The 15,999-nt window shown below is 42.4% G+C and overlaps 1 protein-coding gene across 1 annotated transcript in view; it reads right to left on the bottom strand.

The window, feature by feature from the left end:
* Nucleotides 1-15,999, bottom strand: part of GREB1L (growth regulation by estrogen in breast cancer-like) — a 166,649-nt gene that overhangs the window by 63,961 nt on the left and 86,689 nt on the right. The window contains exons 10-13 of the mRNA XM_006901059.1: nucleotides 9,626-9,952; nucleotides 8,203-8,331; nucleotides 7,563-7,697; nucleotides 4,280-4,477 (exon numbers count right to left, since the gene is read on the bottom strand). Coding sequence (XP_006901121.1) covers nucleotides 4,280-4,477; nucleotides 7,563-7,697; nucleotides 8,203-8,331; nucleotides 9,626-9,952 — 789 coding nt within the window. The remainder of the gene's footprint in view (nucleotides 1-4,279; nucleotides 4,478-7,562; nucleotides 7,698-8,202; nucleotides 8,332-9,625; nucleotides 9,953-15,999) is intronic.

Genomic DNA, 15,999 nt, shown 5'->3' with positions numbered 1-15,999 from the left:
CTAGCTCCTCGCACATTTCATTGTAGTATTTTGCTTTGACATTCTGTGCTGCCTTTTGGAATCTTCTGTTCAGTTCTTTAGTGTCTTGTATTCTTTCTTGTGCTTTGGCTTCTCTATGTTCAGGGAAGTATTTAAAGATATAAATTTACCTGCATGAGATTTTATTTATTTTTTTTCTGCATGAGATTTTTGTTAAAGGTATGTCATTGAAAAAAATCCAACCAAAAACCTTCCAAATATTCGTAAAGTTATATGGAATCTTACACATCTATTAAGAATGTTAACAAAATTTTTTCATGATAAGGAAAAATATTCATATTATGATATCAAGTGGAAAAAAAAGCAGAAATGAGCGAGTGAAACACAAGGCTATTAAGTAATTTGTTATCACCCAAATTTTAATAGTGGAAATCCCTGAGTAGTGAGATTACAAATGTTTATGTTTTTCTCTCTTGCTTTCAGTTTTCAAAATAAAGAATCCCATAATCACGTAATTTTCTATGTTAAAAAAGGGAAAAAAATATTCTTAAATATATAGGAGTGATTATTTTGCAGCACAAATTTCCATATATATGCCAAATCCAGATGTGTTTGATTTAAACATAGGCTTAGCGATGAATTTTCCAAATCTGATCATAACATTGATTTTTCTGGATTCTATGCTCATGTAATTGGTCAACCTCTGGTATCTTTCTGAAGGCTGACAATCTTAAAACATTCATGCTAGGAAAAAGTGATTGGTATCAGGAAGGAGAAAAGACGACTTTTGCAGTTTCTTCACTTGCCAAAAATGCCAGGTTTAATTTAGGGTCTTTATTAAGCAAGAGTAAAGAACAGGTCATGATTGGCTATTTCAGGAAGAGGATCTGCAGGGTGTCCAACTGCTGACCAGGGGTGACTTCACCACTTCAAACAGGAGCTGTGGTGCATTTGCTCATGCACTATCTAGGATATCAGATCACAGACAAGGGAGGCCGAGACGCCAACTGGTGCAATTGAAGCACCCACAAGAGATGGCCCTCCCCCTCCATGGAATGGAAAGGGGAAACCCTCAGAAATGAAGAAAACCTACACCTACAAACCACCTGTTCCCCACACTGGGGGCAGGGGCACAGACAGGGAATGCATGAGGCTGGGGGAGATGAGAGAAGGCGTTTGATCGTTGCTGGCTCATCATTTCTGAGTCAGTATTTCCAACAGGTCATTTGTAATTCACACTTTCGGAGGTTAAGGAGACTACCATTTAACCATATACTCTGGCTTACAGGGTCCTGGAGTAAGACTTATGCAGGCATCAAGAGAGGTTACAACTCAACCAAACCCACCACTGTTCAGCATCCAGTGGCTCCACCAAATGTTCCATGGGAGAAGGATGTGCAATTTCCTCCTGTGTGATTGGTTAACGACCTCTGAAAACCCTCCAGAGGGTCAGCTATGGGTCGGTTCCCACGTGACGGTACACAACACAACAGTCTTTAGGACACAGTAAAGTTTTCCCCTAGGTCTACCAAGGTCATAAATCTATGAGAGCAAACTTGTTATTTCTTCGAAAGAGAAGGGGATGGTTTAAAATCACCAATCTCTTGGTTAAGCTTAGAAGCTGAGTGCTTCAACCACTGCATCAAACCATCATGAATCAGCTCATTTGTCTCATGGGACAATGACAAATCCCTTAAAGAGCCTTCCTCCTCAAAGTGTGGTCATCTGATCAGCAGTTGGCATCACCTGCAAGCTCGTTTGAAAGGCTGATGGTGCGCCAACTGGAGAGGAATCTGCTTTTAATGTAAGATCTTAAGGTGATCTGTGTATATGCTACATAGGTCCAGGAGGACTGGGCATATGATATAGCAACCACATGCTAAGTACTTTTCTGCTATACCTGCCTGGGGTCAGGCTTTCTTTCCCTCCCTCTGAAGACCTTGCAGTGTGGTAGGTAACAAGTGCTTCACTGTAGTGGGTCTGAACCCACCACACACTCCAAGGGAGAAAGATGCAGTGACCCACCTCCCTAAAGGTTCACAGGCCAGAAGCAGCTGTGGAAACCCTAGGGGGTAGTTTTCTCTGACCTACGGGGAGCTCTGGTGGCTGAGTGGTAAGAAGCTATGCTGCAATCCCAAAGGCACGTAGTTTGAATCCACCAGTGTGATTAACTGTCTCTGAAAACTCACTGGTTCTGACTTGATGGCCAACAACAACAGTGACACAATTTTGTTGCTAGCTGTGTGTCGCTGAGTCAGAACCAACCCATAGCTGACCTTCCAGTGAGTTCTCAAAGGCAGCAAATTACACAGAAATAAACTGCCCAACCTGCTCCCACCAGGGCAGCTAGTGGATTCAAACCATGTGCCTTTGGGATTTTGGCCCAGCTTTAAAAAAACATTTTATTTTATATTGGTTTGCTTACAAAGTTCATATACATTGGGTTTCATACCAATCTTCATTTACATTGTTACACATGAAATCATTCCCATTCGTTACAGTTTATAGAATTCATCACCACTCAATATCCCCACCATTACCCTGTCTTTCCAGATCTGGGCTGGGTCCTCACCATTTCCTTTACCCTTCCCCCCTCCGCCGCCTTCTTACACCCAACAAATTGTGTGACCCTATGATTTTCCCTATACCAAACCTCACCACCCCTCTGCTCCCTGCCTGCCCCTCCTTAGATCCTTGTACACATTTTACTAGTTATCTTTTTCTACAATAATGGTTTTACACAGTATTTGTCCTAATGAGACTGAGTTAGTTCACTCAGAATGATGCTCTTCAGTCTCTCCCAAGTTATGTAATAATTTTTTAAATCATTGCTCCTGTGTGCTGTGCCATATGCTACTGTGTGACTGTACCACAATTTCTCAATCTGTTTGACTGTGGTTGGACATTTGGGCTGTTTACATGTTCTTGTTATTGTGAATAACGTGGCTATGAACATCTGTCTACAAATCTCTGTTTGTTTTTAGTTCTGTTTTCCTCTGGGTATAATCCTAGCAGTGGAATAGCTGGGTCACATGGAGTATCTATGTTTAACTTTTTGAGGGAACATCAAACTGCCTTCCAGGGTGGTTGTACCCTTTTAGAATTCCACCCAAACAGTGTAGGAGAGTTCCTATCTCTGCATCCTTTCCAACTTTTATTGCTTGCTGTCCTGTTAAACTTTGCCATTTCTACTGGGGTGAGATGGTATTTCACTGTGGTTTTGATTTGCACCTCTCTTATTGCCACTGATTTTAAGAAGTCCTTCATGTGTCTGTTGGCCATCTGAATGCCTTCCTCTGTGAAAATTCTCTCCCTACTTTTTGCCCATTTTGTAACTGGGTCAGCAGAACTTGATAGCAATTGGTTTGCTTTCTTTTCATATCTAGAAACAACTTGACATTTGAACTTCCTTTTTAGAATGTAGTTTATAAAGGGTGTTATGGTGACCTAGTGGTAAGAAGCTGCACTGCAATCCCAAAGGCACGTGGTTTGAATCCACCAGCTGCTCTGAGTGAGTGGGATGGACAATCTCCTGAGTGAGTAACTATCTCTGAAAACCTGCTAAAGGGTCAGCTACGGGTCGGTTCTAACTTAATGGCAAAGTTTACAAAAAGCTGAAAGGCAAGCATTTTCAGCTATCCTAATTTTCAGCTATCCTAATTTTCTGAATTCCTTTTTATTTCTTGCAACATGATTTTCTATTTCAAAGAAATATTATTTACCATAGATGACTGACATTTGTATGCATTGCCTTTTTATATTTTCTGGGGGTAAAAAGTTCTCTGTATTTATCTTCTTGAAGTCGTTAGAAGGAACACCAATGCTGTTTTGTAAGTGAGTTTATCTTTTTTCTTTCTTTTTACAGTTGGGATGGGGAACTGGTTGAAATTGTGCTGGTAATAATCTAAATGTCAACAAATCCCTGCTGAGATGTGACCCACTTGAGTAATTTGAGGTGCTCCTGTCCCACCTCTCATGAAGAGCTATCCCCGCCTGCAGACTATTTCTTTTCATAACTAAGTGACTAGATTCCAGTCCACTGAATAACTGAGTTATTATTACATCAAAGGCATAACTGTATCTGACAAGCACACACCTCAATTTATCCTAGACATTGGAGGCAAAAAGGTCTAAGCACTTTGAAAGAAAACTTAATAAAATAAATGTGAATTTACATTTAAATTGTTTTTATAATTTTTATCACTGTAAAAAGATAACAGAAGGAATTAATAAATATTTGAGTTAATAAGCAAAAGTGACAGATGGTATTAATGCTCGTTCTACATGGGACCAACCTTACCTGATTGTCGAATCCGTTGAAGAGTTTGTTGGACCAGAACCTCTGACTTTGGGACAATGATGAGGAAGTCCACTTTGCTGAAGTGGCCAAGGTCCAGGCTCTGGGTGCCACTGTCCGCGATCGCACACACCTGTGATAATAGTTTTCTGGCAACTGTGAGCTGTGGCTGATGAATCTGGAAGGTTTCATTATCAAAATCTAAAACAAAAAAATAAAACCAAGATGACATTTTTAATAAAAACCATTGATGATGGTTGCTATAATCCATGTGGGGCACACAGCCCACACACAGTAAATAAAATAAAGACCTTTTTTACTTAGACTTGCCATTTTCTATTTTCAATCACCATTGAGTTTTTTTGTTTGTTTGTTTTTGTTTTTTTTCCTCACTATTGAGTTTTAATAGGTTTGCTAATGGCCTAGTGATAAGAAGCTGTGCTGCAATCCCGAAGGCACTTGGTTTGAAGCCACTAGCTGCTCCATGGGAGAGGGATGGGCAGTCTCCTCCCATGTGATTAACTGCCTCTGAAAACCCACTGGAGGGTTAGCTATGGGTTGGTTCTGACTATAAAAACAACAACACGATTCCCTGAAACATGGCTGAATGGATGTTGCTCAGGTACGCAGTGGATATATTTAAAACACTGTTTTCTCACAAATCCCTCATTTATTTCCCATCTTCCTTCCCCAGGAATGGGGCGAGACACTCCATTCTGGTAGCTGGAACCACAGGTCATTTCTGTAAAGGGGAACAAACAGGTTCCGGCCGAGATCAAGGGCCGAGTTGGGAACTTTTACGGATGGCATCTCTGTCAATATTTCCTCAGCAGTAAGGGCGCTGTAACAGAGCCTGAAATCCGCCTCGCTGCGACTGGCTGCCTAAGTCACAGAGACGATGACCTCACCATTCTTCCTATCTCCCCAACTCTGCCAGCACGTGTGACCTGGCTGGTCTAGGTGCTGACAACTCCAGTGGAGATGGCTGCTCTCTTAGAGTAGATTTGAGACCTGACAATAGATTTGGCCATGCTGTAAGTGACAGGAAAACACTGGCCAGATACACGAACTATGTATGCAGTAGCTTTTAATGACAAATTATAACCAATCTTCCTCTTAAATCTGAGTATGCATTAACACACATACATATATCCATGATGAAAGAGACCAACTTAATTGGCTAAACAGGAGCAGGCAACACCCAATTACTTGTTTAAAGGGTTTCTTTTCACTAGGAACACATGAGGCATTTATTTTTTCTTCACATGAGGCATTTTAAAGTCAAAACACAGGGCCAAACAAACCTGTTCTAATTAGTGTCTTCTAAAATTAAATGTAGTGCAGCCAAAATCAAGGATGTCCATCACAACACCCTGGGCTTCGGGTGGTCTCCCTTCCAACAGACAGAACCACTGGAATGAGTTAAATCTGCAACTTTCAACAGCAGTTCCTCTCAGACTGGTTCTTAATCCACAATGACTACCAATCAGAATAAGTCTGTCTTCTAAGAGTTTGGGCGCAATTTCCTTTATTTCATCGAGTGCAAATGAACACAAATGAGGAGAATCATGGAGAGAAGAATTTACCTAAGAAGTTTAAAAAAGGTTTGGGAAATAAAAAAAATGCCATTGTGCAGTGTTTCTTAAATTGGAATTAAATTTCTGGTAACTGAGATGTGGTTGATAAATTTGGAAGGTTTCATTATCAAAATCTAAAAAAAAAAAAAGTACTTGGAAGTCTGGTGGCCTAGTGGCAAGAAGCTGTACTGCAATCCCAGAAGTATGTGGTTCAAATCCACCAGATGCTCTGTGGGAGAAGGAGGGGCAATCTCCTCCTGTACCAGTCAGATCCAATTTGATGGTACATACACAAAATAATAAAATTTAAAAATTAAAAAAAATTAAGTACTCAGAACTTTTAAATGTTAATTTTCATAATTATTAAAAGTACTAAACACATTTTAGATCATTTGGCTCTCTGTAGCGCTGGTGGCCTACTGGTGAAGAAACTGCTGCAATCCCAAAGACACAGGAATTCACCAGGTACACTGCAAGAGAAGAATGAGATATCTCCTCTTGTTTGATTTACTGCCTCTGAAAACCCACTGGAGGGTTAGCTTTGAGTCAGTTCCAACTCAGTGGCACACACCACCACCACCACATATAAGAATGTGCGTACACACACATGAGCTCTGGTGGCCTAGCGGCAAGAAGCTGTGCTGTAATCCTGAAGGCACAAGGTTCTAGGCCACTTGCTGTTCCATAGGAAAAGAATGAGTAATCTCCTCCTGTGCAATTAACTGCCTCTGAAAACCCACAGGAAGGTCAGCTATGGGTTAGTTCTGGCTCGATGGTACTCAACAACAACATTTATATATGTGTGTGTACCTACACACACACACACACACACACACACACTGTATACATATACATGTGTATATATGTATATGGCCACCAGAGCTCCTTTAGATGCATGTGTGTGTATATATACACATATGTTTTGGTGGTGGTGTGTGCTATTGTATATATCTCTACCTCTATATTTTTACTTGCATTTTTTCAATTAGGCTGATGCCAAAATGTCTCCCTATTGCCCGGAGGCAGTCCTTATATAGAAATGATACTTCCAACAGGTGGATGTCAGTTGTAGTTTAGAGGAATTTGTTTCCTCTCAACCCTTTCTCCTGCTCTTTTTAACCTTCTCCTATGTTGTCTGTTTCAATCAGCAGCTTGAGGAAGAAATCTGAACCCAAACTAATCCTGTCTGCCAAGCAGACTCCCCACTTCCGTCACACTGTCCCCTGCCTGCCTCCTAATTCCCCAGAGATCCGTGTCCTCTTCCCCAACTCCACTCTGCTGGTTCATGGCTCACTGTGGCAGGAAGGCTCAACTAGGCCTGAAATGGGTCTGGTTTACAAGCCACAGTCTAAGTGGAGAGAGAAGCTAAAAGCCTCGCACAGCTTTCTGTGTAAATGCTGCCATGCAGGGCTTGAGGCCCTCACCATCACTAGCAACTGCAGACAAAGCATCTGGTCCACTGAGGACACCAGGATCTTTCAAGGAAATAGAGAGAGAGATTGCTTAAGATAAAATCTTTGACTCTTTTTAATTCTATGCAACATTTACTAAGAATAAAGCCTTTGATCTAGGCTACGTGACAAAGTATTTCTTAGTGAGCCAGATGGAGCTCAGAGATAAGGAAGAAAAGGCCTGTTATGGTCTGTAACATGGAAATGAGTCCTCAACACCAGACTGGCTTCCACCTATTGAGTTTGAGGTGCCATTACCTGGATCTGGGGTGGGAACCAAAGCAGCAGCCTCCTGGGGGGACATGCATTCATTCAGGTCTCCATTGAAAGGAGTAACCACGCTGTCCCCCCTTCTTTGCTGTATTTTTTCTAGCAGCTTGTCCATGTCATCACCTATTACAGAACAGACACAAGAAGATTATGAAGAATAGTATCAGGGTATCATTTGTATCAGCCTCAAAGTTGGGCAATGTAGTTGAGTTCTTATTGGGGTGTGGGGTGAGCCAGCTTGAATCTTAGCCATTTCTGCACTGTTTTTTCACAGCTTGAAAGACGCTTGTTCGTCTCGTGCTTACAGTTTATACACTTCCTCGGGCATTCTCCCTCTGGAATCTGACAATATGTTAGCAGGCAGGACACGATAATGGTGCCTCCGATGGATATCCTGAGGCCGAGAAGAGAAAACCTTGCCCGCGGTCACACAACCCATTAGTGACTGAGTGGAGGCTGCTGACCTTAGCATCTTCCTGGAGACCACGCTGCTGCCTTCTGTGGTGTCAGTAACAAAATACTTAGGATAAACCGTTCCAGATGGAAGGAAATCAGCTGGCACACTAAACCGCCACACTTATCTCCTGATGGGCTAATTTTAAATTCAGAGAATCTCACAACCACTCACCTAATGACGTGTTTTTGAAATGCGATGCCAGGAAACTGACCTTTCCTGTGATGAGCTCATAGCTAATTTCCTTCAAGAACTCACTTGTGGTGAGCATGCCCTCTGCCAGAGCTCTGGACTGGTGCTGACCTGGAAGAGCCGGGGGGGGTGGGGGGAGGGCGAGAGACGAGAAGCACACAACTGATATTTTTTAAGTGTTATTTTTAAAAATGTAGAACATGGTTTATAACAGCAAAACCTGGAAGCAACAAAAGCATTTAATTATAGTTAACTGGTAAAGAAAATGACAGTACATCCAAAAGATGGTCAATTATTAGCATCTGAAATGACATTTTTAACATCATATTTGGACAAAGAAAATGTTCCTAATATACTGTTAGGTGGCCAAAGGAAATATGATATGTTTTGCTTGTCACTGTGAAAATACAGACAAGCATGAGGCCAGACTAGGAAGGAGTTGGAAAGAAACAAACAAAAAATGTATCTGTAAGGTTACAACAGATTTGTTTGTTGTTTTGTACCAGTAAGTCAGAAATGACCCTTAGCTGACCTCCCAGCGGGTTTTCAGAGGCGGTTAATCACATGTGAGGAAGGTGCTCATCCTTCTCCCATCAAGCATCTGGTGGATTTGAACTGCATGCCTTTGGGATTGCAGCACAGCTTCTTGTCACTAGGCCACCAGAGCTCCCTTACTGTTCTTAATATGTAAATCTATGTTGTTAAGTATTTTCCATATATTAAAGTCAAGGAATAATTAGCATGTCACACTTTCTGATAAAACTTGCAGGAAGACATATGTAGCAGAGAGAGATAGCTGGCTGGCTTCCTCAAAGTTAGGGCTTAGCCACCAAAAGGTCAGTGCCATTGACTACAGACAAGAAAGAAGCGTGATTCAGTCCATGCAGTTCACCAGAATGGCGTTTGTATCTACCGGAAAGAAAATCAGCACAGATCAAACACACTTATTGTGTCATGTATTGACTTTCTGCACCATTGCTTTGGAGTTAGTGTTACACCATTAAAAAACCATTTTCCTCAATGAAGAGTTGACCATGTGAGCTAAGTTTATGGCCAGTGTGATTAGCTGGGCGGAGGCCACCTAGAGCTGGTTTTCTCACATGCTGGAGGGCAGTATTTCTAAAGACTTAAAAGGACAGAAGTTACAGGACAAGGGTCTCTGTTGCTACAGTGTAACAGACAGAGCTGAGGAATTAAAGTATCCTCAACCAGCTGACAGGGACACAGCAGATGAACAAGGGGCTGTAAACACTTGATCTCAAGGAGAAAAGAGAGGTCAAAATTAGGAGGAACCCACATACATGTCATTAAATAGAGGTCACAGAGAAGTCTGAAAAAAGTATCTGAGGAAGCTTTAACACATGGACAGATGACTGAATGAATGGGTTTTGAGAAAGCGACTCACCTAATACTACCACACAGAACTCAGTCCCTCTGATTTTTGATGCACAAATTGCCACAACGTAGTCTGGCAGCCTTTGGTAGTGTCTCGCTTCACTGAGTGTCCTCAGTGTTTCTGAAATGCCCTCCGCCAAGGAGTTCTGGGTCACAATCACATGGACCAAGTCTTGAGACACGCTGGCGACTAATCGTGCCAGCCAGGGGAGCTGTCCCGGGGACACAGGCATACACTGGGTGCCCATCTGCAGGGTTCGCTCCCTCAGGGTAAATTCCTGCATAGCTTTCAGCATAATTTGTTCAAATTCTTCCCTGAGAGGTATCTGGTCAGGACCTAAATGAAAAAGAAAAACAGCTAAAATGAAAACAAAACAAAACAACAAAACCAAACCAAAATCAATCTCTCTCTCTCTCTCACACACACACACACACACACATACACACACACACACACATAGAGCCTCTTAGATCCCACCTATTGGTTCTCTTGTTCCTATAGCAGTTTCAAGTCTAGAGCCCCTACTAACGGATATCCATTGTTAAACCTTTTCTCTTCTTTTTACTTCTCAATTAAAAAAGAATCAGTAAAAAGGCTTCTGTTGTACTCTTGTTTCCTTTGAAGGAGAGGGTCGGCACCAACAGTTAATGTACTTGTCTACTAATTGAGCTGTGGTGCTGGAGAAAAGTACTGAACATAACCATGGGCTCCCAAGAGAACAAACAGGTCTTTCCTAGAGAGGGTGAAACCAGGCTGCTCCCTGGAAGCAAGGATTTTGAAGCTCCATCTTCCATATTTTGGGAATGCAGCCAGGAAGGACTAGTCCTTGGAGAAAGCTTGGAAGGATGGAGAACAGTGCAGGAGAGGAAGACCCCAGATGAGATTGGGGTAATGGAGGTAGTTGTGTTGGAGGCAGTGAGAGTGGTTCAGGAAAGGGCAGGGCTCAGAGCTATTGTGTATAGGGTCACTATGAGTCACATAGGAGAGGAAGATGCCGGATGAGATGGATTGACTCAGTGACAATGGGGCAGAGGCAATGGAGGCAGGTGTGTCAGAGATGCTGAGGTTGGCTCAAGATAGGGGAGGGTTCAGAGCCACTGATGGTATATAACAACAACTAAAAGAAAGGGCAGCCAGGAAATTAAAAGGTGCATTGCCATGGGAAAGTCTGCTGTTAGGGACCTCTCCAAAGTACTGAAGAGCAATGGTGTCTCTCTGGATACTAAGGTGCGTCTGATACAGGCCATGGTCTTTGCAATCACTTGTTATGCATCAGAGAGTTGGACAATGACCAAGGAGGATAGAAGGAGAATTGATGCCTTTGAGCTGTGGTGCTGGAGAAGAGTATTGAGAATACCATGGACTGCTAGGGAAACAAACAGATTTGTCCCGGAAAGGGTTAAACTGGTTGGTTCCTTGGAGGCAAGGATTCTGAGGCTCTGTCTAACATACTTTGGACATGTTGTGAGGAGAGACCGGTCCTTAGAGAGGGACATCATACTTGGGAGGGTGGAGGGACGGCGCAGGAGAGGAAGGCCCTCTGTGAGGTAGATTGATTCAGTGACTGGGATAATCGGGATGGGAGTGTCAGAGACAGTGCGATTGGCACAGGACAGAGCAGAGTTTAGGGCTGTTGTACATAGGGTTGCTATGAGTCGCAAGTGACTCGACGGCACATAACAACCAAGAACAATAGAAAGGGTGAAGATTTCAGATGACTCAGAGGCATCGCAGGAATAATTACCCAGAATGTGAAAGACAGTTCATCACCTGGTGACCCACTTTCAAAAAAAGCAGCCTCTGAAAACTCTACGGAGCACAATCCACTCTGACACAAGGCTGTCATGTGTCAGAACTGACTCAAAGATGATTTTTTTAAAAAACTAAGACTACCAATCTCACTATGCACCTTGAGAGATGGTCAGTACACAGCATATTTCAGGCCTGTGAAACTTGAAGTTATGGAATTAAACTTGCCTAATAAAATAAGAAACCCAAATGGATTAATTCCCCCCCCCATTTTACTCATTAAGTATTTTGAAACACTATTTTATTTCTTTCTTTATTGTTAATATATAAAATTTGAGGGAAAAGCTTCCCAAGCATTCTGGCTTTTCGAACATTCACACTCATTGTTTTATGGCCTGAACACCAATCCCCACACTGTACAGCGACCCTCCTCCTTGTACCTCTCATTGCCATGAATCCTTCCCTCCTGCCCTTTCCTGCCATCCGAGCTGGATCCTCGGGCACAGGCTGCACTTCGGATCTTGTTCCAGGGAGTGAGGACCTCCCTGGAGTGACACTTCACTTTGAAGGTCTGCCTACAGTTTGCCTGAAAGTTGGGGAGAGTTTTTTTTTCAGGCGTAAAGGACATCCGAAGGCGATAGTCTTGGGGTTCCAACAGCGCCTTCTGGGACAGTTTGCCTAGGAATGTTTAGATTTCAGATTTCTGTTCCACACTGCGCATCTGTCTCCGATCTTCTGGCTTCTTTTGGGGCTCTGGCTGCGGCAGCCAAGCACCATCCAGCTCTGCTGGCTTTGGGATGAAGACTCTCTGTTAGCTTTCCAAACAAATTCTTTCCATGCACCTTTGCTTTTCATCTTTGAGCAAGGCTGTGAAACACTTTAATGTACTGCCCCAAAGAAAATGAAACAATTCTTTTTCACTTGCAAGTTAAGAATCATCTAGTTATTTATGCAGCTAGTGGGGGTAGGTCAGAAAATAGGGGTGCGGGGTCCTCATAAGCAACTTTTTTCTCCTGCATAGATGGAAACAGGGCAAGAAACTGGCAATGTGTAGTTTTTGTCCACGTTCTTACCTCTTTTCCAATCGTTTGCTAGAGTGAGAAAGGATGCCTTTTTGTCACCTTGGAACCAGCAGGAATTCTGACCTTCATTGAGCTTCATCACAATAGCATCATGATTAGCCACAGTCAGCTCAAATCAAACTGGTCTGAACTTTCTGTATCAGATGAATGGAAAGTGCTTATCCTAAAATGTGACAGCTCTAAATTGTGCAGCCCTGTGTCCAACTCCCTGCTCCTTCTCACAGATAACCTAGAAAGGCGTGGAGGGTGGTTATATCCACGTGAACCACTATTCTGTAACATGTTCTACTAGGAAGCAGAATTAAGGCTAAATATAAAGGCATTCTGGGAAAATAAAATTACAATGCATGGCTACAATTTCCTCCATTGTCTTAAAACTCACTTTTGTAGAGTTTAACTGATATACTGCTAGGAAGAGGGAAATGGTGAGGAGGGGAAGTAAAAAAGAAGTTTAAATAAGGTAAGAAATTTCTAAAAGAGTAAAATGCCTCACTTCCAATAACCTATCATTTCCTCTTCTTAACCTTTACAGCTCAATTGCAGGAGCTTCTCCCTCCACTTTTCCACAAGGTTGATAATGTCACTCCCCCCCACCCCACCGCCCTCACCAAGTACTAATCTCTAGTGACTCAGTTTAGCCCAGCTGATAGCAGCTTTGATGACTTTTCAGATGAAACTCCTTAATAGGAAAAGCCAAGGTTCCAGCAGACTGAGATCCCTCCAAGAATCTCTGGATTTGCTGATTTCATTATCTGCTTCAAAAGATTTTTCAGATTGTGAAAGAACTGGTTGTGGGTTTTGTTTTTTTCCCCTTTTCAAGTGGAAAGGCCAGTTTCCCCAAGGAGAATCTTGTTCTCCATTATCTCCAGGTAACTGAGTCATCAAAGTATTGAACTGTCGCCACTGAATTGATGGCCACTCTGGTGACCTCATGCGTCAAAAGACATCTGAGTTCCACAGGGTTTTCAGCAGTGATTTTCCAGAAGTACAGGTAGCCCATGGGTTACATCACGCGTAAGGACAACTCCTGTTTGCTCTTTATATTCGTAACTTTGCTTCAATTTGAAACAGCTGAACTAACCCCTCCTTACAACCAACTGTCCACCCTAGGCATCCTCTCTTGCTGTAACTTCAGCCTTTTTCCAGTACCCTTGGTTCGACTTGATGACACAAAACGAACAAACAACATAGCCTAACAACAAAATAACAACAAAAACATCAGAGACATAAACCGAAACCAAACCCTGTGTCATCACGGTAAATTCTGACTCATCGTGATCCTTCGTGGGGTCTTGGAAATGGGGAACCTTTGCAGAGGGAACACACATCTTTCTCCTTGAGCTGCTCCTGGATTTGGACCATCAACCTTTCTGTTAGCAGCACAACATAACACACCATCCTCCATAGCTCACAGAGGCATCTAACTAATTGACTGGAAGTAAAACTCAGAAGGGACTTTATTCTTCAGGGCACAGGAGAAGTATGTGAACAGAGTCATAAATTGAATAGCGATGTTTGTGGTTTCAAAGCTCAGGGGGAATTTAATAATTTAAAGGAAAATATCTTGCTTTGACTATTTGGTTCAATGTATTATCTTGGGCTTTGATTTTTCAGAGCTATTAAGATTGGAGAAAAGTGTTGTATGGAGTGGCTTGGCTGCCATATTATTGTTTAGAAGAATGCTGATTCTTGGCACATCTAGAAATGGATTTTCGTTTTATTCCTGTCTTTAGTTAAGAATGCAGTCCAATCTCAGTGCATAGCAATTAAAATTACAACCTCAAATAAGCTTCAGACTCAGGTAATTTTTATAATCTTACTGCTTATCATGAAACAATATCAGTAAATCTTAAATTTATCATGAAAGAGGTTCCTGGGAAATCTGAGGTCTTAAAAGAGGGAGCTCTGGTGGCCTGGTGGGTAAAGAGTTGTGCAGCTAACCTAAAGCTAAGTGATTCGACTCCACCAGCAGGTCAAAAACAAAAAGGCAAGTGACATGAATCCAGCAGATCCAAGAGAGAAAAATAAGCAATCTCCTGGACTGTAGCCTCTAAAAACCTAATGCAGGGTCAGCTATGAGTTAGTTTTGACTTGATGGCAATGAACAACAACAAAGTTTCAAAGGCACAACAGAGCAGGCCTTCCATCTCTCCTGGCCTCTGGAAGTTTGTGGCTGGGCCACTGATTTCTCATTTTTTCCGTATATTATTTTTCTAACATTAACAAAAAGACATGAGTGTGTGTGTGTGTGTGTGTGTGTGTGTGTGTGTGTGTGTGTGTGTCAAATTTTCATGTTAATTCTAGATCCTGAACATTCTTATTTTAAGTAAACCAGTGGCTTGAAGTCTTAAAGGGGAGACTAATTGGGGTACATATCAGATGCCCTCCTGCAGTTTGCAAAATAAAAGACATTTCAATAGAAACGCTACTGAACAACTACAGATAGGGCACCAGCATCCACCCTCTGTGGGGCTCAGGACAAACATCAAACAGAGGAAGTACAGGTTCACTCCCTTCCTCTGAAGCTCACAGACTTTCCAGGAGGGTCCAGTTACCACATTAACAAAGGAAAGCATGATGTGACTATTAAAAAACACAGCTAGAGAAGAGGGAAATAAAAAGCATGCAGGACAGCTGTTAGACCCTAAATGTTAAGGACTGTACAAACAGCAAACCTGAACCTCGCCCTGTCCTGAGACCCCTCACAATCTCTGCCACGCTCAAAGCTACTGCTGCTGTCACTGGGTCCAACCATCTTGTTGAGGTTCTTCCTCTCATGTTGACCCTTTACTTTCCAAGCATGCTGCCTTTTTCCAAGGCCTGGTGCCTCCTGATCACATGCTTAAAGTAAGTTAGGCAAAGTCTCACCACCCTTGCCTCGAATGGGGACCCTGGCTGCACTTCCTTCAAGACAGATTTGTTTGAAATCTTCTGTCTAGCTCTCTTTCTTTGTCTAGATGGGGGATAAACAAAATAAAAAGGACAAATAGAGGAGGGGAGAAGCATAACATGTCGGGCTGGTAACCAAAAGGTTGGTGGTTCAAATCCACTAGCTGCTTTCCCCTACTATTCTTCATTACTCAATAAAACTTTATTAATACCCATCGACAAATGAATATGTAGAGAAGCTGTGGTATATTCACACAATGGAATACTACACTGCTTTGAAAACAAGGAACTCATGAAATATTATACAAAATGGGTGACCTTGGAGGACATCATGCTGAGTGAAATATCTCAGTCACAAAAGGACAAATACTGCATAGTGCCAGCGCCACTGTTGTAAAACAGGATTGACATGGGGGCTGGGGGGAGACTGAGAAAGATGGGATAAATTACGCACACTGCATTGAAGCAGATGAGGGAGAGAACTGTTTAAAAGGGATATGTGGGAGATCCAAGATGGCGGCTGAGGTAGAGACAGCGTGGTGAGCAGCGAACCACTTAAAGCAGGGCAATTATGGCCCTCTACAGACTTCAGCTTATTGATAATTGAACACTTAAACAGTTGATGACTGGCCCTCAGTGAAGATCGAGGCTCAACAACAGGAA

Source organism: Elephantulus edwardii, unplaced genomic scaffold (assembly GCF_000299155.1).
Source record: "Elephantulus edwardii isolate Elephantulus edwardi_28Jun2011 unplaced genomic scaffold, EleEdw1.0 scaffold00307, whole genome shotgun sequence".
Lineage (NCBI taxonomy): Eukaryota > Metazoa > Chordata > Mammalia > Macroscelidea > Macroscelididae > Elephantulus > Elephantulus edwardii.
Note: the sequence above shows the minus strand (reverse complement) of the source record. Positions and strands in the feature narration are given on the sequence as shown.